Source organism: Varanus komodoensis, unplaced genomic scaffold, assembly GCF_004798865.1.
Source record: "Varanus komodoensis strain SLA01 unplaced genomic scaffold, ASM479886v1 scaffold16, whole genome shotgun sequence".
Lineage (NCBI taxonomy): Eukaryota > Metazoa > Chordata > Lepidosauria > Squamata > Varanidae > Varanus > Varanus komodoensis.
In genome coordinates this window covers 5,191,956-5,218,012 of record NW_025335468.1, presented here as the reverse complement: position 1 = coordinate 5,218,012, position 26,057 = coordinate 5,191,956, and the positions used below count along the sequence as shown (strand labels likewise).

At 44.8% G+C, this 26,057-nt stretch overlaps 1 protein-coding gene across 1 annotated transcript in view; it reads right to left on the bottom strand.

Annotated features, from left to right (window-relative positions):
• Positions 1-26,057, bottom strand: part of PNPLA2 (patatin like phospholipase domain containing 2) — a 54,254-nt gene that overhangs the window by 9,168 nt on the left and 19,029 nt on the right. Inside the window, exons 2-7 of the mRNA XM_044425543.1 lie at positions 12,373-12,605; positions 12,053-12,118; positions 7,009-7,218; positions 4,483-4,543; positions 1,461-1,622; positions 208-340 (exon numbers count right to left, since the gene is read on the bottom strand). Coding sequence (XP_044281478.1) covers positions 208-340; positions 1,461-1,622; positions 4,483-4,543; positions 7,009-7,218; positions 12,053-12,118; positions 12,373-12,605 — 865 coding nt within the window. The remainder of the gene's footprint in view (positions 1-207; positions 341-1,460; positions 1,623-4,482; positions 4,544-7,008; positions 7,219-12,052; positions 12,119-12,372; positions 12,606-26,057) is intronic.

The following is a 26,057-nucleotide window of genomic DNA, read 5'->3' as shown; positions in this document are numbered from 1 at the left end:
TGATTAGTTAACATCATTGGAGAAGGTCACAAGGAATTCCCTCTTTGGAGTGGATGTGGCTCCTGCATTATTTGGAACAAAGTTCAACTACACACTCACTTCTTAACCTTCCTGCTGACGCAGCGGTCTATATCTCAGCCCTGTATTTTGGTTCCTACCAGCAACACCCTTTTGTGTAACAATCTCCGAAGCCGACTCAGACCCTACCTGACCGTGAAGGAGAGCGCAGACTCCAGAGGAAGCGTGTATGGAATCATTAGCACTGACGCCAGACGCACAGGCAGCAGGTTGGCCACACCGGTGAAGAGGCCCCTCCGCTCAGCACAGGCTTCCAAGAGGGCTGAAAGTGGAAAAGGTGCATTAGCCTGACCACTGACCCAGTGGGGAAACCACCTATTCCTAAGGTTAAGAGCAGGCACCAACGGCCCGGAGGACAACTGTTATTAAGGCAGCAAAAGTGGGGGAATCAGCAGCTTAATTCACAGAGACCTTTGGACCCAAGTACTGAATGTCCACACCAGACCAGAGATTGAAGGCGTTTGCTGAACGAACCCCTTGCAGCTCCCTGGGACACACACACACACACACACACACACACACACACACACACCCCGTGTTGTGAACAGAGGAGGGAAGCTCACATCAGGTCAAACATTGCTGTATATCCCTTTTACTTCTCTTCATGTCAAATCTCACTTAATCACCCACAGATCATACAAATCTATCCAAAGGGGCTCATCATCCCCAACACTGATGCTTTCACTGTCTCTTAAGCCCCCAAACAAAGAAGAGTTCCAACAAAATGTCTACAACCAGAAATGTTTTTGCACCAAATTTATTTTCATAAGTAGCCTTCACTAAGACTAAAAAGGTAGGTTCGTACATGCACACACAGCCTTCAAAACATTAGCCATGTGAAAGCGGCACAGACAGATTTCCCAAGGTCATGCCGGATGCCTGCCAGAGGCCAAAGAGCTAACAGCACACCGCACGTCACACCGCCTGCCCCAAGCATCTCGTGCATGCAAAGATTCCTAAATTACACTTGCATACAGCCAGTCATGCTTGCAGTACGGTCAAATCAATGCCACCCTCATGGCTTCCTCAACAGAGCCTGGGGATGGTAGTTTGCTCTGTGCCTTATGTACTCAACAGGCTTCTCTAGCTTGTTGGATGTCATGGGCTGTAGATCCCATCATCCCCCAACCAGGGTGGCCACCAATCATGTTGGCAGTCCACCGTATGGTGGCAGCAGGCTGTGCCAGGGAGAAGCAAATCTTGCACCAAGTAAAAACATACCCATGTTCCGAAAGTCCCAGATTATTAACCTAGCCTGTCAACATTCTCCTTCGTTCAGCCTCTCACAAAGAACCCCCGTTCTTAGAGCACAAACAGCCCAGCCTGTCTAAAGAGGAGAACCTTGGAGCAGCAGAGTCACAAGGCAAACCAAAAGGTCCTACCTTGGTTCAACTCGGGAGGCAAGTGTTCAAGAATGTGTTCCTCAGCCTCTCGGAGGGCAGCATTCTCCCCCAGCTGGTCATCCTCTTCCTCGGTCTTTCTCTCCCCAGCACTGTTTTCAATGGCCAAAGGAGGGCGAATGAGCCTTGGGCGCTGGAGGAGACCTGGGAAAGGAAGAAGTGCAGTGAAATCATCACAGTCCCGACAAAAAGCCTTAAACATCCCCTGGATTACATTTGTTCACGTCTCACACTGGAGAAACGGCATGTGATATTGTCTACACTAAAGCAGTGGCCAAGAAATGGTCACAAAGGCAAGCTGGATGGCTTCATACACTCTAATGCATGGCAGGGAGACTTTTAAAACATTAAACTGTTTGTTGTCATTTCACTGACCATGCCATGCTTCAGATGTCTTCGGGATTTTTTTTTTGTGGGGGGGGGGGGTTAAAGAAATGTACAGAGGGGCACTCAAATGTACAATTTCTCCAACCCAGAGTCTAAAACAACATTAGGAACCCAGGAAATCTGCACGCAGCCTTCAGTCCCGCCCATTCTACAATGCATTTTGTGATCTGTGCATGCCCTCGACTTCGCAGTTCTATCATCAGAGGTCATGAGCCGCCCATCAATATCCACAATCATAAAAAGACTTTGGATGTCACCACGTTGATTCTCAGATTATAGCTGCACTGCCCTGTCGCTGAGGCTGTATCTCTGCAGAGCTGCTTTAATCTCATGGAAGGCAGAACAACTGCATCAGTCTCTCGGTGTACGCAAGGAAGGCATACCCTGCTATGACAGAGCCTGTGGTGGACAAAGCTGCTGCACAACCGACAGTCCACCACAAGGTGACACTACAGGCCCAGGCAATGTGCTCTGGCCACAGCATCGGCTGCCTGCACAGTGACAGGCAGAGCGAGGGAACAGCAAGCATCTTACTGCTGCAGGAGGAAAAAGTGCCAAAACAACTCAATATCCAACATGTAGGAATTCTTGGATGAAGATTACTCAGAGCTGTTCCCATCTAGATCCAGACCCAAGGCAGCTCGTGCTGGAACGGTTTTGGTCACCCTGATGGAGGACCTCTGCTGGGAGAAAGAGGCAGGAAGGCAATGGCTCTTCATGACCTCTCAGCAGCTTTTACACCATGGGCCATGGTACACTGCTGGACTGGCTCTGTGGGTCAGCACAGGGGCCACAGTGAAATGCTAGTTCTCCTCCTACCTCTGGGGCCACTTTCAGGAAGTAGCAAGGAGGCACAGCCCCACAGCACTTGTGCTGTGGGGTCCTGCGAGAGGCTCCATGAGGCTCTCCCTTATCCCACATGCTCTTCAACATCTAAACAAAGGGTTTGCCCTTGTGGTGCCAGAGAGGTTGAGAGAATTGAACACGTTATTTTTTTACTGTCAGTTTTTAACAAGAAATATGGGCCAAGTTTATTTCTCATCTGCTTAGGCAGATCTGATGCAGAGGTTGCTGGGAAGCTCCTTATAGGCACCAGTGCCCAGTTAACAGCTTGTTGTGCTAGGTTAGCTGCCTGCAAGATCTGCAAATATATCATATGCAATGTTTTAAATTTTTAATTAAAAACTGTAACAGGAAATTTTAAACAATTTTTTATCATTTGATTATTGTTACTTTGGCTTTTAATAGTTGGAATATTTTAACCCATGGCATTATCTTTTAATTGTTTATTAAGATCTAGCTGGTCACTGACTGTAATAAATTGTTATCGCAGTCGTTGTCATAAATTGAGATAAGAGGATGCTCAGTGAAGGGTCACTGCTATGCTGATGACTCCCAGTCCTATTTCTCTTGGGCTTCTGAGTCAGGGGAGGCCATGCAGGGCAGAGTCAGTGCCTGGATTCGGTAATGGGTTGAATGAGGACTAAGCGGAATCCTGACAAGATGGAAGCACTCTGAACAGATGGCTCCCAAGCCTGGGAACGGGGCCCACCCTAAACAACCTTTAAAACCCTAAACAACTTGGGACCCAATTATTTGAAGGTGTCTTTCTGCTCTAGTCCTACCTCTCTGTGTCTTAAGACTTGCAGATGAGGCTCTTTTCTGGGTACCTTCGCCAGGAGATGTGTATCATGTGACAAGGAAGATGACCTTCTTGGGGGTGGCACCTGACTGTAGCATACATTCCTCGCAGACATGTAACAGGCAGTGCCCCTACCATTTTTTCTTGGCACCATCTTAAACCTTTTCTATGTGCCTAGGAAACTTAAGCATTCTTCTGTTAGCTGCCCTGTTTATCACCTATCTTAACATTTATCTTATGTCGTGGTTTTGCTTTTATTGTGCTTTATCTTGACAAGATAGATTTTGGTCATGCCCTGTGTATACTGCCTTGGTATCTGTGAGAATCAAGTGTGGCTTAAAAATGTTTTACATATAGTAAAACCAAAAGGTGCTCAATGCATTATAAGGCTCTTGCACACTTTCCATTAACCTCAAGTCTGTGCTGAATCTGACACATGGATACTCCTGCAGCTCTGTGTACAGACACAAAAGAGAGAGCCTCCGTGCACAGATTTGTCATATCTACTGTTTAAAGAGACAGTTTTTAATTTTGACAAAGTTCCACTATAGCAGGAATAGATATTAACCTCTGAGTCACACAGGGGTTTCTCAGTTATGCAAAATGGAAAGGGGGTCTGCTTCAGCAAGGTGGCAGCACCTGCACTGTTCATCAACCTTTCTCTGTAGACGCACACCACAGAAGTCTCTTTCCATTCCAACACTGTGAAGTTTCTGGAGACCTTGAAAGCTGTTGTACTTAAACCAGATGTTAACCTCCCGGTAAAAGATACTATTTGTATTGCCTGTTTCTGCATAGCAACACCGGCTAAACGGAACTGCTGCAGATTAAGCATCCATGGACTGCAATATGCCTCCTCTTTTTATGCAAGCACAAAATAGAAAAAATCTATAAAGCAGAGGAGAAAAGCATTTACACAGAGTTCTCTTCTACTAGAGATTGTAAGGATAGTAAAGGCAGGGCTTAAAAGCTCACCGTTCTTCTTCAGGAAGTGCAAAGCATCCCTGTATCCCTGCTTGCACATGTCCCGCAGAACCTGAGGAGATACAAGGCAGTGCATATTATCCAGGGTTCAAGCAGGCTGTGGCTAAGTAGGGAGTGTGAGCAGTGCCTCCTTTCTCACTACCACCATCTTTACACCAACCATGTATTTTGCTGCAGCGACAATACAGGAGTCCAGAACATGCCAATGCACCAACACGGAAAGTGCACGCAGAGCTGGTGGCAAGGGGTTGAGACGTGTCAAATTGAGACACATCGATGAATACATATTCAGGTTGGTGCACGTGAAAGGAAGTGGGCAGCGATGCAACCGTGGAACATTACCACATATCCTATATTACTCACAGACTATGCATGACCTGGGAGAAAGGCCATACGCAGTATGGACTGCAGCCATCCCTTATGCTGCTAAATAAAGGAAAGAGGAGAAGCACGGGGGAAATATTTCACTCTGTGAAATGACTCTGGATTGTGCTCTCTTGTACACTGAGGCAGAGAGTGGAAATAATGATGAACAGCATCAGAGACAAATAGTGTGGCCAGAGGACTGGATGAAACAGAAGCTAAGAGAAACGGTGTTTCTGTGACCAGTGCCTAACTAAGCAGGTGAAGGGTGCCTGAAAACCCATCACTCATCGTCTGGCCACACACTTGATCACATTTAATCTCCCATACTTCTTCACCAAAGTGGCAGGAGCAGACAGAAGTTTATATTTCTAACAAGCTGAGCTATTCATATAAATGTATAGATAGACTTGCATCCAGTGCTGTGCTTCCATTAACAGAAGGCCCTCTCTTTCCAGAAGGGAGGTAATTTTTGTAAATCTTCCTTCTCTACCTAGTCACCCTGCTACAATGGCTGGGGGCTTGGATCTAGGAGATGGAGATGGAGGACAGACGTTAAAGCTACTAGCAAATCAGCAAGGACTTCCACCTCCCAATGGTTTAACAGCAACAATTTCTCATCCAAAGCTCACTGTAGATTATAATGCAGGAGTAAAGAAAATTTGAGGGAATTAGGAGTGGATTTGTATGTGGAAGGATTACAAACTTGGTCCAGTTCTGGTATTCAACAGAAATCCCTAGGCTCAGAATTATCTTAACTTATGTCAATCTTGTGCACTAGGCTCCAGCTGGTAGATCACTCTATTTTAATAAACTCACACATGCATGCGCACACACAGAAATCTGCTCCTGCAGTAGGGCAAAACTTCCAAGAATCACCTCTCTCCCTTCCATTCATGGAAACCTCTCCTGGATCAAAGCAGACTTCCATGGATGGATGCAACCTGAAGTACTTGAGACCAAACTATGTGTAAAATAAGAGTGCTCCTACACATGAAAAAGGGTGGGGAAGCAAGAGGAGCGGCAAGCCAAGTACTTGCCAATCTTCACAAATCAAATACAGTCCGAAAGTATTTTCAATACCACTTAATATTTCTTGTGCAATATTTTCAAGCATCTTAGTGTTGTTCCAGTACTATAAAAATGGCCTTCATAAAGGAAGGCTAATTGCCCATAACCTTTGAAAGAGAGCCAGCTTAAGCACAATGCCAACAGAGATTATGTTACCTCTCAACGCCCCTCTAAAGAATGAGAGGGAGCGTCCAAGTTATATAACATGCACTAGTTTATAACCCCTGTGCCTTTCAATGACTTTGTTACTTGTTTTCTTATACAAAACATGTGCAGCTGTTCATGAAATGTGCTTGACAGTCAAAGGGGAGGGCTGCACACGGAAGCTTCAAGGAGGATGGGGCAGTGTCTAGTCAGCTCCAAGTTGTGCAGTCCAAACGGCACTAGCACAGTAAGTTGGGCAACTGTGCATAACCCAACTTGCAATGACCAAGTTATCCCAGACAGAAAAACCTGAGTTTAACAGAATTTTGGCAGGCAGAGAGGAAGAGAGATGGAGGCAGCATGAAATATTTATAAGGAGTGAGGGAAGGAACAAGGTGATAGAAGTCACTGAATGTGTGAAAAACGTGTGTGTAGAATTTGGTAACACTTGTTTTGCATCATTTGTGGCCCTTTTAAAATAAATATATCACTGACGACAAACTTTGAGGGCATTTAAGCTTTTGCAAAGAGGCCAATCACATGCTTTCAAGGTTGTGTTCATTATTAGAAGCATCTGGAAACTATAGGTTTCTTACTATATTCTGTGCTAGGGAGCAAATGTGATAAGTTGACAGCTCCACTTCTCACAATTTTGATATTCAGGTGAAATTCATGATATTCAGGTTGCAATCCTAGGCACGCTTACTTGGAATAATCCCCATAGAACATAGTGGAGCTTGCCTCTAAGTAAAGATTACATGGTTTGTGCACACAGGCCATCTGGGTTGAAGGGCTTTGGGGTTTTATACTTACTTCCTAAGACACTTCCTAAAGTTCCTTCAAGTGAAAGGCTGCAAACAAACTTCAGCAGTTCTGGTGCTGATGCAAGTACTAACCAACCAACCCAAAACCCCTCCCGGCACGATGCTTGGCCCTCACCTGAGGCTCTGGCGGGAACAGGGCCTTTGAGAGGCGGTAAAGGTTGCGCAGATTGAACTGGATGCTGGTATTGGTGACCCTGAGCTCATGGATATTGGTGGAACTGTCCCGTGGGCAGATATCGCTCTCCCCTGAGAAGGGGGATACTGTGATGGTGTTCTTCAGCTCATATTGTGGCAGGTTGTCAGAAATGCCTCCATCAACGTACCTCTGGAAGGATAGAAAGTCCAAGGAATTGTTTACATTATTGATCTTTTTACGGCTTTGACTGCAGCCTTCACTTACCTGGTGGTCCCCTCCAGACATGTTGGACTGCAATTCCCAGCATTCCCCTAGGCAGTATAGCATAGCTGGCTAGGGGAAGGCTGGAAGTTGCAGCTCAACCCAGCAGAAGAGTGTCAGGTAGAAGAAGGCTGTCCTAGTCTTCCCCTCCATGTATTTCCTGCACCTCTGAAACAACCACAGGCAGTTGCAAACACAACAGCACTTCTCAGCTGTCCATTCAGTTCTGTACTTCAGCCTATGTGAGTTCAAATGCCCCGCATATCCCTTCCCACCCCAGTCTGCAATTCCTTGTTTGTTAAGACCATTGCACGTGGGCCCAAAACTACTCAAAAGCACATGATGCAAGTGCACCTTGCTGTCTGTGATCTGTATTGAGAGGGCTGAAAATGTTTGATCTTGAGGAGCGTGTATGCATGAACACGTGCACAGGACTGGGTTGCTTGGAGTTCTGCTTGGTAACTCAAATGAGCCCAAGGAGAGGCGATGGAAACACGTGCTTTGAAACAAAACCCACCCATACAGTTAATCTTAACATCATTATGTCATGAAGAGCAAAATATTATTAGATCCATTTATCCGTTAGCGGCCTTTCACCTACTTTCCAGCAAGGAACAAATAGTTTATGCTGACCTTCTCTGCCACCTCCCGGACCACTGGAATGAGTTCAACGGCATGACACTCTTCTCTACAAATACTCTCTCTCTCCCCAGGGCAGGATGAGTTCATCACCCAGTTACTGGCACAACAATACACAACGTTTGTTTGTTTTAGTTATGCGCATGATCCTTGGACTTGCACATCTCCCCCTTCCCTCTCCTTCTCCAGAGTTCCTTTTGCTTCTGATTTCAATTAGCCAAAGTTTGTTGTTATGGCTAAATCCTAAAGTTTATCTGTAGTTAGTTGAAACTAGCCCTGGGAAAGGGTCTTCAAAGAAATTGGTAAAATATTGAATTTAAATACTGAACTTGATTCTAGATTGGCATTACTGTCATTATTTAGAGAACATATGGGACAAAATATTAAAGAATTGATGATAAATTTATTAACAGTAGTAATAATAATAACAAGAAATTGGGAGATAAAAGGTGAATATCATATAGTTGACTGGTATAACGGAGTCTGTAATACAGCTATTAATGATAAGTTAACTTGTGATATTAAATTGAAAAAGGTTTGATAAGTGAAAACAAATTTGAAAATATTTGGAGACCTTTTATTGAATATGTTTTAATAAAAGGAAAGGGGTGTGACCCACCACAACAGTCAATGCAGTTCTGGAAGGGAAGTGGGGCAACTTGAATGAATAAATGATCTTACATTAACTAGAGTTGTTGTCCTGGTGGAGGTAGCACTGATATTAATGTCTTGTTTAATCATCTTAATTAGTATTGATTAATTAAGTTCATTGTTACTATATCAATTGTATTGGTTTTGTTAGTTTATTTAATTAATAAAAAGAAACAAACAAATTAAAGAAACTAGTCAGCTTCATGAATTATGGTTTCAAGTTGGCTTGTTTCAACAAATCATAGCTAAAATTTAGCACAGTTGTCTGGGCTCAGATACAACGTTAACTGTGGTAGCCGAAGTGGAAGCTAAAGCTTCTGACCACCCATTCCCAGCTTCACTAGAAGAGGACAAGGGAGGCAGGCCATGCACAAGCCCAAAGCTCACTGCAGCTCATTCTGGAAATGACAGGCTATCGGTTTATTACATTGGGATGAGTCATGCTAGGCTTTGGAGACAACTGGGTTTGTTCTGCCCTCTGTTCTGCCTTATTGCTCCCTGGCCTGGATGGGTATTGGTTGAGCAGTGCCCTGTTCCACTGGCACAAATGTTAAAGTTCAAGGGGAAGGCTGCAATTGAGCTGATAGACTTTATGCAGTGCCCACATCTGCAGTGCAATTAGCTAACGTGTTAGCTTTTCTGCTTCTGGGAAAAAATACCCCAATGCCCATGAGATAAACGGATGAAAAGCAAACAGTTCCAGGCTTGGAGAGAAACAATTCACATGGAAAAGATAATACGCAGTAATCTCTTGGGGACCACAATGTCTACTGTTGTCCTGTGCGTCATATACCCACTATTTAAAAGAAGGCAATATTTCTTGCGGGAGATGGGGTAAAATGAGGCTGCAGAAAGCAGGCAGCCTCACCCCTTTTAATGAGACATTATACAAGTCACTACAGACTCAGATGAACTAACAAACTTGTAACTGCAGGAAGAAAAGAGTCCTATGTGCCATCTTAGGACTGTGACTGAATATAGATTTTTACAGCTTCAGCATCAAGACAGCTCCACAGCCTGGTGAACAGACCCTGCTTCCAGAGACTGATGACATTCATTTGACAAAAGGTGTTTATGGACTTGGGATTCCAATTCCAACACAACAACTGTGGTCACCTTCAACAAAGGACCAGGGCTCTGTGACAGTAAGAGCAAATTAGCCAATGGCATCAGGGGGCTGACCAGGCAGAAGTCAGCAGGGATGTTCTGTGAAAGGCCTGCTGTCCTAATGGGCTTGTGGAAAGCAAAAGGCCTGTTCAGTCAGTTTTTCACCAAAACTGCTAAATCGAAAGCCTTTCAACACCAGTGTCCACAACATTCACCCCCAGTGTCTAAGGATGTGAAGATGGACTAAGGATGTGAAGATCAGGCCAGATCAGGCTCTCTTTCACTCACCAGACTTTTGGCCAAGAAGTGAGCTGAGCCAAGAGTAAGTCCACTAATGCTTGGGAGTACTAGCAGCAGCTTCACACAAAGTGTGGAAAGCCCACAAGTCACATGTGTGGAAGGAGAATTCTGCTTGCACGGCAGGTACACAAGCTGCATGTGTGCAAGCCAGCCCCAGGGACTCATCTGGACTTGCATCCTGCTGGGTGTCCATGTGAATGCTTAGTGTAAGGCAGAAAGAAAGCAGGCCCAAGTTTGGGCAGCCAAGCTGAGGAAATCTGACAGATGTCCCGCCCCAAACCAAATTCTTCACATATCACTAAAAGGGACGTGGATGTCTTGAAAGTGCCCAGCAGTGCATTTCCCATATAGCCTTCAACTAAAGAGATTAAGTATTCATCATAATTCCTCTGAAATTTAGAGGATTTATGGGGTTCGCTTGCTAGAAATCAATGAACACCCTCTTCCTCAGTGGAGGCCAATACCTGCATCTCCTGCACAGTTTTTAGTTATTTAGCTGCACCCTGCCTTTCTACCAAAACGGACAGCATTAAAGGTGACATCTCAGTCACAAGCCTCAGAAGCAGATTAAAGTTCGGAATGCCACAGAAACCAACTGGATGCAGGCAGAGAAAGAACACAGTGTTCTCAAGCCACCAGGGTCTTGCCTAGCGGTCTCCAAAGCTTGTTCCAGGAAGCCCAGCACATTCTTCCACGCTAGCTCATTTGGGCAGACAGCTGGGTCCCACTCTAGCTACTAAGCACAAAATCATCAAAGAAACATGGTTCACCTCCCGTATACTGGCAGTAAAAGCAGCCCTGCTTTCCTCCTCCCACATCCCATCTCCTATTCTGCTGCATTAATCTAACTGAACAGCCAGCATGGAACTGGAGAAGGAAGAGACTGTTGATACTGCTAGCCAGAATCATTCTTATTTTACTTCATTTCTTAGCCTCGTTCTTCACAACTGCACTGGCTAAGAATGATAGGCGTTGCAGTCAGTGCATCTGGTGGGTACAGAGTTGAGGAAGAATGTTATGGCATGTCATGGCTGCAGCTGCAGCTGCTTTGGCTTGCACAGCAAGTGCCCATGTGTTGGTGCAGGTTGCCACGCATTCCACACACACTTGAGGTGCTTGCATGGGAGCCAAGCCTGTATTTGGGGAGTTCAGTGGGAGCTGCCACCCCTCCAAGGTGACTCTCTGCTGTCATCAGAATCTTGAACTCTCCTCTTTGCATCAACTCACAACTTCTTCAACTATCCATCCTTTCCTGCTGCCTAGAAAAGCAAAAGACATCAGGCCATATTCAAACAGCTCTCCTTTCCACACCTAAGAGGCATGGCATGGTGGCTACAAAGCAGAGCTATGAACAGCCAGGGAATTCCTTGGTTCAATTCTTGCCTCCAACACAGATTTGCCAAGCAGACTTTGACAGCTTGCTCTCTTTGAGCTTCAACCTACAACCTTCCATTTATAATATGGTGATCATAACAAGGACCAACACTGAATGAACTGCAGATTGATAATACAGAGTGAATGTCTGGAGCTAGAACAATATGGAGGTGGCATTACTCAGGTGTCACACTGGTTCTTTCTTCTGTGCAATCATATATGGAAAAATTACAAAGTCTGCAGGAGTTCCAGAGGCTACTCTGAAGAATTATAACTTGACCATCGGGTGATGCATTCTTGACATCCAAGCCCAGTCAAGGTTTCTTCATGTTCTGGCAGGTGGCTTCCAACTCCAGTTTCCATTCTAGCAGTTGGTTTGTGGTTTGCAAACCATAACAATGCTTTTCTGGTAGTAGCACGTGTTTGTTCGATACCATTTTCATCACTGGACAAAGAAAGCAATTTAGCAGCAGTAGTATTTTTTTTCATTCCATCAAAAATAAACATATTTTAGCAAAGGTGGGCTAGATCTCTAACAATGATGCCAGGACTCTAGGAAAACCAGAGTCTTTTGAGATTTGGACCCAGGGAGTTTGTGCTGATGAAGCAAACCTGTATCAACTCACTTCAACAAGACTCCCATACAGCAATAAATAAATTTGAAAGTGAAAGTTCCTCTTGGCCTACTTACCACACCTTGAAGACTTGGAGGGATCAGGCCACAGTACACAGGGATGAAAGTGCTGCAAACACATGCCTGTGGAAGAGGAAGATGCCACGTGAAATGAGCGAAGCTATCTAGCAAAACCTGGACACTGTGCAGGGGATGAAGATGTTCCAGGTCATAACCAGCCTGTAGTCGTGAAAGCACAGGCAGCTCACATGTCCCAGTTCGCAGGGTTGGTGGAACCCACAGCCTCACACCCAAACTGGTGACAGCCGACGACTACAAATCTCAGCATTCCTGCTGGCTGGGGCAGATGGGAATGGAAGCCCAACACTATTACTTACTTGGATAAGTTCCTCTTTGGAGTTGAACTCAGATAATATGACATTTTCTCCATCGGAGACCCGGGTCAGGGAGATGCCCAAGCGTCCAGTGGCTATCTCATGCCCGTTGTCTGGCAGGGTCTTGTACAGGCAGGTGCGGATGATTTTCACCAAATTGAACGATGGGTGCAAGGGGCCAAGAAACTTCTTCCGGGCTTCTTTAGAGACGTGGATGATATTGGCACCTGCTTCACCTGCAGCACAGAAAGCAATGCCAGTTGAAGGGATACTGCTTCATGATGCTAAATTGGCAGTCTTAACACACACAGAAAGGGTATGTGTTCCGTCTACATTTATAAGCAGAAGCCTCCAACCACAGATGAATACTGCTCCCCCTCTGAAAATTTTCTGAAAATGGCTCCAAAGACAGTAACAAACAAATAGTTCAGGAATCACAAAATTACAGTACTACTAAGATGGAGGAAGATAAGGTAGCTTGAGGAAGACTTGCCAATAAGCAAAAAGAAAAGTAGGATTCCAGCTTTAATAATCTCTACTGGCAAACTGCAGTTCTGATGATGATTTTCAAAAATGCAGCAGCTCCCCTTCAGCCATCAGCTGCAAAAGTCATGCAGTTCAGTTGGTGCTCTTAAACAGGAAATACATGATTCCCCCCATGGGGGGCACATGGCAGCCACTCAGGAGCCCCCGTGGCACAGGGCCATGTTTGAACTCTGCTGCATTACCATGCCTGGTAACTATTTTTTCCATTAAATACAATGTTGTCTCCCGTTGGATCTAGACAAGTGCTTAGGCACCTGGCATGTAAAATCTAATTAAATTTAAATTATATAACTTTAAATAAACTAAATATATGGTTTAGTCTGTTTCAGATTTATACCTCCCCTTATCCCCCTTGGGTCTCCTTGCCATAGAGCTTCTGGCTGGAGACCTTCATGTTTTACAGACCGTTCACTCCCATTAAAGTCAGACAGACAATTGTGCCATCTCATTTGCAGCTGCTGCATTTTATAACTTCACAAGAAGCATCCATTTACACCAATAAGATGCCTAAATGGTAGCAGATTAAACCCTAGCTCTCCACCCCCATGCTAAACAGATATCTGTTGAGACATCTAGCTTTGGCTATTAGGTGGTACAGAACTATCATCCTCATCCACTGTCACAGAAGCAGCATGTGCACTGCATGGTATTCAAAACTTACATGGAAGTTTGCTTTTAAGCCTATATTACAAGAGACTTTAGAAACTAGTCTTCTCACTGGAAAGGATAGGCATTAAATGTAAAGGCCAACACAGATTTTAGTGCCTCAGATATTAGACTTGATCCTAGGTATATTTGACCTGCTGATTCCAAAAAGGTCACCAATTTTTCCCTATCAGCTCTAGTTTTTGAGATACAGCATATGAGTGGGAATACACACACATATCCTATATGATCATAACAATAATACAGTTAATAAATTCCCCTTTAGAATTCAATGTTTCTGATGTAAAATTACAGTTGGAAGTACACAAACATTCTCACTGTATTTGCTAACTTGTACACAAAAACACAAACTAGGCAATAGAAGAACAAGTTGATCAGCAAGTTCTTTTTAAAAACTAAAAATTATATAAATTTGACCATTTCTAGGAAACTAGAGCCAATGTAGTCTAGCCAATGCAATTTTCTGAATCAGCACCCCAAATAATCCCAAGAACAGGTCTAAAAAGCAAGGCACCAAGAAAAAAGAGAGATATATAGGTTGGGCTGTGATATATTGATTTGGGAGAAAAAAAAGCAACACATCAGTTTTACTACAAGAATATATCCAGGCATCTACTTATGTGAACATGTCCTCCACTGCCCTGACAAGTCTGCAGCTATAAAACATGTCCCTTTACGTGTATAAAACAGAACAGATTGTTAAAACTGCTCGGCCATGTTTCACAGATTATTACACTATCCAGTTACTGTTGGAATCAGGATATTTTTAAACCAGAATTTCGTTCCACCTGCCCTAAATCACAACAGCACTCATGTAAAAACAGCACAGCAAATTAGACTTTTGATTATTGGGCAGGACACAAACGTAATAAACAAACAAACCTGCAATTTAGCCTCAGTTGTTTCTTCTCATGGCAAATTGCACCCTAGACTGCCCAGTAATCAAATAATTGAGCCTGGTGAAGTGCATCCTTCTACCCACCCTCCCTCCACCCAGTGCTTCAGGTCCTTTTCTTTTTTAAAAGGGAAATAAGGATAGACGTGACAAACAACATTTGACACAGATTTCCAGAATGGAAGGCTGATTTCCCCAGAGCATTTTTTTTTAAAACTTGGAAGCAGAACAGGCTTTGATTCAGTCTTTGAAGTCTGGCTGAAAAAGAATGAGCTGGGTGGAAGTCCCACCATTTTCTCCCTATTGTGGCAACTGTACTGCTCTACCATTCTGCAGCTGCAGAAGCAAAAGACTTGTGGGAAGCAAAACTCAGTGGCTTCATTCTTCACTCTGGGGAGCCGCAGTATCAGAGGCCTGAGTTGAGGAAATGAGCATCCCTTTGTTTTTCTCCCTCTTCCTCTGTGCGACTCTAGCCAAAAAATCTTGCTGGAAGGAAAACTAACGCAATTGAGCCAACTGAGGAAAAGCTGATAGATTCAAACCACCACAACTCAAAAGCAACCCAGACTGACCCATTAGGGCTTTTGATCACAGTTCTCTTACGTTTTATGAATCAACACTGTGGCAATACTTGATTCACTTTGCCTGAGTACAGTCTGCAATGCTGAGGGTCGCCCAAGAATAGCATTGCCACTAAAATGCAAGGGAGTTCACCAGCCAATACTACCACCATCCTACTTCCCAGTGATCTGGCAGGTTTCGGCAAGAAGCTGCACACAAATAAACATGCTACAAGGCAGCATCTCCAAAAACCAATGCGGTGACAGGCCAGTAGAGATGTTCTTTTGCCACCTCCTCAGGGTAGAAACATAGAAACAGAGAGAGTCAGAAGGGGTCTCCCGGGTCATCTAGTCTGAACTCTGGCACCAGCCGGCTCCAGTCACGACATGCCCACCATGTGCACGTCCAGCCTATCCTTGAACACCCTCACCGATGGGGCCTCAACGACCTCTCGTGGAAGCCCATTCCACACCCTCGGGGTCCTGACTGTCAGGAAGTGCTTCCTGGCATCCAAATGGAACCTTGGCTCCCTGAGCTTTGCTCCGCTAGAGCGCGTCCTGCCTTCCTCTGCAGGGGAGAACAGGTCTCTACCCACCTCCATGTGACATCCCCTCACATACCTGTATGGTGCCAACAGATCCCCTCTGAGTCTCCTCTTCTCCAGGCTGGAGAGACCCAGTTCCCTCAGTCTCGCCTCATACGGCATCCCCTGCAAACCGGCCACCAACCTTGTGGCCCCACACTGCACTGACAGTTCAACAGACACACAAAAGCATATTTAAGCATGTGGGTCAATTTGAAATCTAATGGCTGCTATGTGGTATAAAAATGAAGAGAACTTAGCTGTCCCTGCTGAAAGATGAATTTTTGTTAAGGAAAATGCTTACACACACACACACACAACATTATTCTGTTATTTTGGATAAGAACCCTTATTTAGCATCACCCTTCTGTTTCTGGGCTATGCCAAAAAGCAGGTGATGAATGACTTTACAAATAACGCAAGTGGGATACTGGCTTTTAAAAGCTAACTTTTAAATTCAAGGTACAAAAACGGGGTGTATTAGTACGCCAAAGAGGCTGTTCATCCCACATGACACCACACCAGTTTATGCCAGGTTGTGGTCTGTGTGCTTGCCATTTTGAATATGCCACCCCTGCTTGGGGGTGGCTTTGTGCATGTGAACACAGCCAGAGGAGGTTATGCAAGGCTTCAGCAGCCCTTGTGTAACCCACAGCCTGCCAGGAGCTGGCATCCTTGCTTGGGGCGTGTGACTCAGCAAACCCAGCAGGAGCCGGAGATGCGGCTTAGGGCCTGCGGGCCTGCAGGCAAGATGGCTCATGACAGCAGCACAGCATCTGAATCTCTGAGTTCCTTCAATCAGAGTGGAAGCACAAAAGACACAGCAAACAGGCCAGCCAAGCCTTTGCTGTTCCTCCAGTTGCCATACTTGGGGGCCACCAAGGTAGAAAGCAGCAAAGAACTGTAATTATTTAAAGCCACAGTTCAGAAAGATAACTTTTCATGCAACATTTAGGAGTCCCACACACATACACATTCTAGCAAAGTTACACTTCAGGCTCAAATCACTGCATTGCGGCAGGGTAGAGTGGGGGAGCAATTCCTCCACAAAAGTAGGAACTGCTCCTCTTCAGCTCTTTGAGTCCTGTGAAGGGTTGCCTTTGCCAAATGTATAAACAGAATGCTTAAACACAGAGGGTGCTTACTGCTTTATTTAAAGTAAATGCATCATTCTACAAATGGAGCAGTGCCAAAACACCTTTGGGAGGGAGGATATTGATAGAATGAACTTTAGACTTCCCTGAAAAGAGACCCAGTTTGGATGCAGCGCCAGAAAAAGAATGGGTTTATTTAGATGAACTCTGAGGTAGAGAGCAGTTAAGACAAATGAGAGTGAGTGGCATGCTTGAACGATGTTATGTACACCTGCATGCACAATCAGAGTGAGAGTGGTCACCAGAGTAGTGCAGCAGAGGGAAAACATCCCTATTACTCAAGTATCATAGTGATCACTCCTAAAACACTGTTTCTAAATCCCTACCATAACTCAGTTAAGACCCAGGATACTAAGAAAGTCATTGTGGTGTGGTGGTTAGCATGTCAGGCTGAGGACCTGGGAGATCGGGGTTCTAGTTCCCAATCATCCAGGAAGCTCACTGAGAGACTGTGGCCCAGTCACTCACTCTCAGACCTTCCTACCTCACAGGGCTGTTGTGGTGAGGATACAATGGAGCTCTGTCGCCTTGGGTTTCTCACAAGAGGAACACAGGAGGTATATAAATACATTATAACTACAATTAAGCAGAAGTGCTTTCAATTGGTGTTGAGTGCACCCCTTCCTCTCCTCTGCAATACTTTGGTCCATCCTCTCTTTATTATAAACCAGATTTCTTTGAGGTGTTGCGGGAACACCCCACAAATGAAGCTCTGCTTCCTGCCAGACTGCTCTCCCCTTCTCCACATGCTCTCCTCCATGTGCTCCAAAACTAATTTGGTGGAACTTGTTTTCCTCAAACAGACATTTCACACGCTTCTGCAACCCAGAGACATATGCCAGGAGAAGTACCACTGGCTTCTCCCGCCAACAAAGATCAGCGTGGCTCATACACATATCTGATCAGCCAAAAATGAAGGCATGAAAGTCAACCGCAGTTAAGGCTTGCCTGTAAGGAAGGGGCAGGGTAGCCACCAACTGTATCTCTTTGGACAGGGAGGCTCTTCTTGGAAAGGCTGCATTGTGGAACAAAGGGCACAAACTGAAGCCAGGAACATTCCAGCTTCGCTTGGTGCTGCGTGACATCCCCAGGAAAAAGCGCCTCACCATGTGAGGCTTGAGTCAGTCCGGCAGGAATGCGGGGCATTATTGGTCAGAATGCACTGTGCAGCTGGGGGGAACTAAAAGAGGCTCTCTTCCCACTTTTTATGCTGAATTAGCCACACTGCATGTGGAAAAAGTGGCTGTGTTCTTATACAAGAAGAGAGTTACGTTTTGCATTTTCACATCTTATCAGAATGTAAAAAGGGCTTGGATTGTAAGCCTGAGTTAGAGCTAGTTGACATTTGATTTCCACCACACATTAATATAGAGGATATTTTCATAAGTGACACAAAAACATCTTTTAGTCCAGAAGTTTCTTCTAAATGTTAGTATGGAGTTTTTAAAAATTCAATATGCAGTATTCAATGAAAATTACAGGTGGAGCAAAAGGGGAAAATCAATTCAAAGCATCAAAGCAGCTTCACAAGTGCACACCACAGCGCAAGATAGGTCCTCAAAAGCATGTCTGCATGTGATGTGCAAGAGAAAACCATGAATTCGGCACTGACAGGAAATCAAGCACTGATAAGAAAGCTAAGTGTTGTTCCTGCAATGCAAGAAATGGGGAACAGATAGATGGAGTTCTGCCTCTGAGAGGGTGGGCAGGGAGAGAAGAGCTGCAGAGGACAAATGCTTGTCCTTCAAATGCTGAGGTGTGAGCTACCAGAGATTCTAAACAGCAACATTCACAGGGCTAAGAGGGCCATAAGGTCTGCAGTCAAGGTTTTAAATTCGTAAGCCTCTATTCCAGTGCCAGGTCCCTTGAAGACTGAAACAGATATCCCTCTAGGATTGCTCGGCATTTTGCTTCACCCATCTTGCCTTCGCTCCTGACTAGCTTCCTAGTTCTTGCCAAGCAAAAGCAACTTCACAATGTGCCTTCGCTACCAGGCTTCACCTTGTGGGTTCGGTTCTCGGGGCACTGAGCACTGTTGGCTCCATGCCACCTAAACCATTTTGCAGCAAAGTCAAAAATTTCAATGTTACCCTCATCAGACCAACTTTTTCCTTCATGTTTGTTGCATCTCCCATAAGCCTTTTTACAAACTCCAGAAAGGTTTCGATACGGCTTTGTTTCTGGAATGGTTTTCCTCTCGTGACTGTTCTATAAGATGCAGCTTTCCAGAGCATCCATGTAATAATAATTGCCCCAAGGACAGCTTCTCCTATATCAGCTGTGGATCTCTGCAGCTCTGCAGAGCTACCACAAGCCTCCTGCTTGTTTCCCCAGCAATGTCCTCCTCATCTGGTCAACTAAGTTTTGATGGGCAGCCTTCTTTAACTGAGCTGCAGTCCTCTCCATTTTCTGCTAAAAGATTTTGCAGTTCTCTGGGGGATGTTTAGGATAACTTTTCCAAGGATAAAAATTCCAAGTTTAGGATAACTTTTTATAACTTACCCCTGATTGGTGGTTCTGCACAACTTTATCCTAGAATAGTTTTGATAGCTGCTTCATCTTCCTGCTGCTGTTTGTTTAGCAATGCTCTCTAACAAGCTCTGGGGCCTTCCAGAAAAAGGTGCACTTAAGGTGAGATCATTTGGCACTGGCATTGCACACAGATGGACTGTGTTCAAGTACTTACTGTGTGTGACTTCTGGAGGCTGTGAGTTACACCAGAGTTATTTGGGCATGCCAGAGCAAAAAGGGTAAATAGCTATACAACCAACAACTGCCAGTTTTTGTTTACTTCACTTTTGCACCCCAACGAAAAATGTTACGTACTTTCATAGTGCTGAGTATCATGTGCCCATCAGGTAGTAATCATGCCAATTAAATCCATTTCGATTCCAAGTTTTAGCACAACGAATTGCAGAAAAGTCAAAGGCAGTGAATACTTTTGCAAGGCACTACACTGCCAGTGGCACAAAACGAAGTCAGCTAAGTTATCTATAGCACAGTCTGGAAAAAGCCAGCTGAGATATTCCAAGATCAAGGGCAGAGCCCAGGATGGCAGGTGCACTCCAGCGGAGGTCAGGAGGGACGAATATTCCTGTTTTCTCAGTCCAGCTGTTCCAGTGTTCCCTTGTTCCACTCTTGCATCCTTTTGCCTGCCCATTCCTTGCCAATTTGGGGCTGGAAGGTTCACAGAAGGTAGGCAAGAGTATTAGAAGAAATAGTCATTAATAAATGAGGACAGAAGATTGGACAATTGCTAGAACTGGGCAAGAAGAAGCAAGTTCTTAGGAAGATTAGGGATAGTGGTGCCATGAAGAACTGGAATTGTCAGGTGCAAATAAGCCCCCATCCGAGTATAGAAAGAGTTGGAGTAGGGATCCCACAGTGTATTCCACAATTTAAAGTTACACATCTTTTTAGAAGGATATCTGTGGTACACTAAGGACTGCATCCAATTAATTGCAGGGACTTTTGGGGGTGGCAATCCTAAATGGGTAAGGGGGTGGGAATCTTTTGTACTGGCTAGAGGAGTGATTGAAGAGAAGACATTTACAAAAAGCGCAGCTTGTGGCCAGTAGCAATCTACTTCAACTGAAGCAGGGGCATTCCTAAGAGACCACTTGCAATGGCAGGAATACTCATAAGGAAGTTCTGACCCGTGAGCAAAAGACCACACCGCTGCCATGTAATGAGCAATGCCGTGCCACTGAACCTATGCCAGGGGCTGTGGGCCATGAAGGGAGGGAAACGCCACTCCAGCACCGAGAGACTAAACTTCACGTCTTCTAAAAGGCACCAGAACAAGATGAAGGCAGACCAGCAGAAGCACAAAGCTGTGGGAACAGAACTGCTTGCTCTTCCATCCTTTCTGACCATTTCCTTTCCTCTTCCCCAAAGTGAAGTACACTGGGGGGCAGAAGAGGCATTACTTTAAATTTGGATTTAGCTGCTGTCTCTGTCCCTGCTAGTCCCAGGTCACCATTTTCACAGTAGATACCATGCTCCGATCCATGTCATAAGCACCCCACTACACCACATGCTCCAGTCCCAAGCTGGGGCACCCGCTCTAGACAGCACACAGATGGTGTCTCGCCTCACAACCAACAGCGCATCCCCCGGCGACGACACACAAGAGGGCAGTGATAGTGGCACCCTTCCTCTGCAACACCCTTAAATGTGTGGTTTGAGAGAAGCAAACTGTGGTGCACTTAAACACCTCTTGAAGATACATCTGTTTATATTAGCTGCCACTTGTTCGTAATTGTACCGCTTTGTTCCTGGTGTCACGGGTATCACTTGGGCAATGCTGGGAGCTGCAGGATTTTTTAGCTTTCTAGGTATTCATAGGGTTAAAGTTTTTATTCTTTTACAACGTTTTACATTGTTTTTATGCCAACTGCTTAGGGATTTTAGGATATTAAGTGATATTTAAGCAGTTTCAACAGATACAATAAGAGTAAAGGAAAAAGATGTAGCTGCTAGTTATGGTTTTAATGTGATGTCTATTCTGGCCCACAGCACTGACAATGAACAACAACCCTGTTGGCCTCTGTATCTCAGGGAGACAGCAAAAGGTTCACCTGGACCTCTAGATGCAGTCTGGCTCCTGTTGAAGGACAGCTCCCATATCTATTTTCACAAGAGAGGAAAACGGGACTTACAGGAACTTGTTGATCTAGTAGTACACACGCAACATATGCACTCAAATACTCTTGCTGTTTCCTCTCTCAGACAGGAACCGTATAACATGAAGGTACTCAGACCCAGGAAAGGGTTGCAAGAGCAACCTCATTGCTTCAGAATAAGCCTTGCAGGGCAATGCAAAGTAGCCCTGCCCTGCTCCAGCCAGGCCCCATTCTGTCATGCTCAAACCAGCACTTCCTGAATGATGCGACAATTATACTTTCCTAAAATAGAAAGCACTACTTGCAAGTGTGTTAAAGATACGCTTTCGGCAAAACCAGCAAGGGATAACTTCGCAAACATGCAAAAGGAGAAGTAATAAGGGCATTTTTTGGAAACATACCAGCCACGCATTTCCGCTATTGAAGACCACCACCACCACCCCTCGATGACTAAATAGGGTGCACGTTAACAAATCTACACTATGCACAGCACAATTCCAAAAATCTCTTTGTGACTAGAAGTCAGTGCCATATTAATCCACACCACCTACAATCGACTTGGAAGCCGTCCCGAGATGCCAGCGGTGAACGGGGTATAAAAGTTACAAGTAATTAAATAAATAAATAAAACTGAGGCATGCAGCCTCTTTGAGTTGCAGGGGTGGGGAAGAGAGAGGACTGTGGGTTGGTTCAGCTATGTCAGCGCTGCACATCCCAGGGGTGTCCTGGCCTTGCCACCACTGCTGAATTCCCCCCACCTGTACTCTCCACGCGATCTAGTCAGAGATCAGGGGGCATGTGGGTGTGTGTACACCATCCCAGTCCACCATCAAGGCCAAAAAGTTGCCTGCCCTTCTTCTAGAGTCTAGCCCAGTATACGATGCTTGTCTGGTGAGGCGGAGAGCCTCTTGCCCTTTCTGCCCGTGAAGGCTGCCCCTTTCAGAGCAACAGGTGAGGTCCCCTGGCTCACTCCTCCACTGAGTGTCTTCCCCACGCTCTTTGCAGTGGTGGAAGAAGCCCAGCCTGCTTTCTGTGACAAGAGTGAAGCAGGAGAGACTAAGAACAGCAGAGGTGCAAAGCTGGAGGGGGTCGGCCTTTTGCTGCTTTTGAAAAAGGGATAGGCGTGATCTCTAGATTAGATGTGGGCAGGCAGTAGCTTGAGATGTACTGTGTGATTTGTGGAACATCAGGAAGGATCTGCGATTCCTAATTGTTTAACAGCAGCAGCAACCTTGAGCATTAGTCAGTCTATCCACTCAAAAGCAGACTGGCAAAATGAAGGAAAGCTGTGCTCAATTCCTGGACTCAGAATTCTTCAATTTAAAATGTGTAATCCGGCTCTGGTTATTGGATCCAGAAGTCCTGGAGCAAACTCCCAATCTGGTACCCTCCAAATGTTTTTGATTATAATTCCCAGAAGTCCCAGCCAGAGTTGCCAATGATCAAGAATCCTGCAGACTGCAGTGCCAAACATTTGGATGGCACCAGACTGGGGAAAGCTGTTCTAGTCAAAATCAAAGTAGATCCTTCAAACCTGACACCTGCCCAACACTGATTTGGGTAGAAAGCTGGCAATCTTGTTGTTCATGACCTGCATCTCCCTTGAAAGACCAGCCCCAGTCTGAAAACTAAATGCACACATATACATCTCTGTAAACAACAGAAGCTTATAACTTGCTTGGAGGACAGTGCTCCCTTGCAGCCACTGGGCACTCACACAACGATCACCTCCTTAAATTGTTTTAAAGGGATGTTTCCTCAGGAGTGTTGAGAAATGGTGTGTACTAGAACAAGTTGTTCTTCTGATGTTTTCCCACTGAGGGCTTTCTGCCTGTTCAGGCCCCCTACAAGAGACCCCTCTTGGTGTGTGGGAGGGGAAGAGTTGGCTATGTGTCCCCTTGCTCCTTCTTGTACAGGGTGCAGTGCATAACTCTGCAGCGGCCCATGGTAAACACCATCCCCTGTAAGCCCAACTCATGAGTCAATCCTTCCTACGCAATGCACTACGCATTTAATCAAAAAGGGCCCTGTGCAAATATTCAAGGTACAGCATCGCCCAAATAAATAGTTCTGCAAAAGAGGGTTCTTAGAAAGCCTGGCAAACAGCCATGGCCCAAGTTCTTTTGTTCCTGCAGAAGCTGGAAGAGTAAATTATCTTTGCAAAACTCATTTAGCAGGGCAAAGATATCAAGAACATATTCCCCACTTTCATGGGTAACACTTGACTTTCAAAGAATTCAATCTTCTCATTTGTTAAACTGTTACCTTGCAAACATTTTTGCAACAGAGCTGCCTACATGAGCATTTTTTCCATCACAGAATAAACAGTTTGAAAAAGCAAAGTTAGTTACAACTGAAGCTTTTTGGCAGGCTGTTCTATGCTCTCAAAGAGTGAACAGCATTTCTTGAAAATGAAGAAATATTCAAGAATATTTCATCAATTTTGCATGAGATAGCTGCTTTCTGTGAAGAAGATCTGGTTCTCCAAGGCCTACCTAACCACAAAGTATGTTTGCAACAGATTACAGTTTGGGTTTGCCAATTGCCCAACACAGCTCAAACTTGTAATGTGGAAATCAGTCCAGAGGGAATGAATACACAGCATCAATATTATATTAATCAGTCTGGAGGGAATACACCACATTTGCAAACACATTGCATTGATTATACCATATTTCTTATAGTCTCATAGCTAAAGAAATAGTAATAGCTTATGTTATAGCAAAAGCTTTCAGAAAGAAACTATGGATTATCAGACAAAGGAATTGTAGTTCTCATTTATTCTGAGAATCAATATTTTCCCAATTACATCTTCTATAATAAGTTAACATTGCACTTTTTGATGGTTGTGCTATTTTCTTCCAAATGTTGTCCATTGAGCAACTGTGGTACACACCACCAATTCCTGTGCACCAGCTTCCAACAGTTCTTGAAGCTATCTAAACATGGTCATGGAATACACTGGAAGTCCACTGTAACATACTTCCGGGGATACCTATTACCAGCCAGTGCAGCATTCAAAATTGCAATGTACCCATTTGTCCTATACAAAAGCACACAATGAAAAAGGCCAATACAAGCAAAGACCAGTGAGTGGCATCAAAATGTTACCGCATGTGCTTACTTTGCTACAGCAGGTCTGAGGGGATCCACTAGTGTGGCAAAGAGTCCTAATTCAGAGGACGACCCAAGTCATCCAGGACCATTTCTCATCCTCTCCAAAGACCAGTCGAGGCCTGTGCAAGGGGGAACCAGCCAGAGGCCCATGAGGCAGACAGGTGTGGTGCAGACTGCCTCTGCCTCCTGTGCATCCAAACTGGCCCTAACACTACTGCAGGGGATCTTTTCCCCCATATTTGCTTCAGTATTGGTCACCTGTTTCCCTTGGCTTGCCTTTGCTCATTCCTTTGCTGCTACCACTCCTCTCTCTGATGAATACCATGTGATAGAAATACTTTTATTATTAAAAAGATCAAGCAAAGCAAAGCAAATGGAACTTGGCACAGGGGGGCATCAGAACCATCCTGATCTGCAGCTTATTGGAATTAGAGCAATGAAAGCCAGCCTGATTTCTTTAATCAGAAAATAATAGTGTTGTATAAGGCTGAGTGGCATAACCAGCAGGCATTGCTTCAGTAGACTGCAGAAACTCTCCTGCGTACTAGGACTGTAACCTCACTTGGCTTTTTAAGTCGCAGCAAATACACAAACACACACTGCATATGCAGTGCAACATTTTGACCTTGTACAGTCTTACTCGGGGACCAATTTGCTCAGTTCATATCACCAGTGTTGGATTTATAAACTGTAAATCCCCCATAGTGGAATGAAGGTCCTTAGGAGGACCAAATAACTAGGCCTGCTAACCAAAAGGAGACAATCTGTTCTTCAAAGAATATCCCTTGCCCTTTGAATCAGAGACAACTACACAGAGTTTGATGTACAAACTGATCCCACTTCCATGAAGTTAACTGGTTACCATGCTAAACCAGGATGACCCAGCAGAGGACTGACAGAAGCTTCATGGACCAATTGTGTACACTCTTTCAGATATATACATTTGTGTATCTTTTTTTTTTCCGCTAACTGGATTGTAAACTTAGAAAAACTATAGAGTTTTTCATTGTTCCAGTTCCATGTTTAGGTTCAGGAATTGTGAAGTTGACGAACTGAAATGTGAAGTGCACAAATTTCTCACCAACCTCCAAGTTTAAATGCCATATACAGCACAGGCCATGTGGATTTCTGACAGACTGGGCCAAAATCAGGAAGGCCGAGACTTTCACTCCTGCCTAGCTCCCCACTATGGCAGCCTGGGAGAGGAGTGGGTAGGTTGTGGTGTGACGCAGTGTTCAGAGCCACTGTGGTACTGTGCTTAGGGTGTCTGATCAGGAATGAGGAGAGTCAGGCTCAATGCCTTGGGCTGGTTACCATCTCTCAGCCTAATCTCCCTCAGAGCATTTGGAGATAAAAGTGGAAAGGGGGGAAAGGACCATATATAGCATTTTGAGCTCCTTAGAGGAATGGCAGGAAATAAGTCACAGAGAGCAGCAATATCAAACAGGCTGTGAACTTGGCCTACTTGTTAAGAGAGTGCATCCTACCAAGGAAAGAAGGCCAATTTAGTTGTTTAAACCATCACTTAGTAGCTGGCTTCA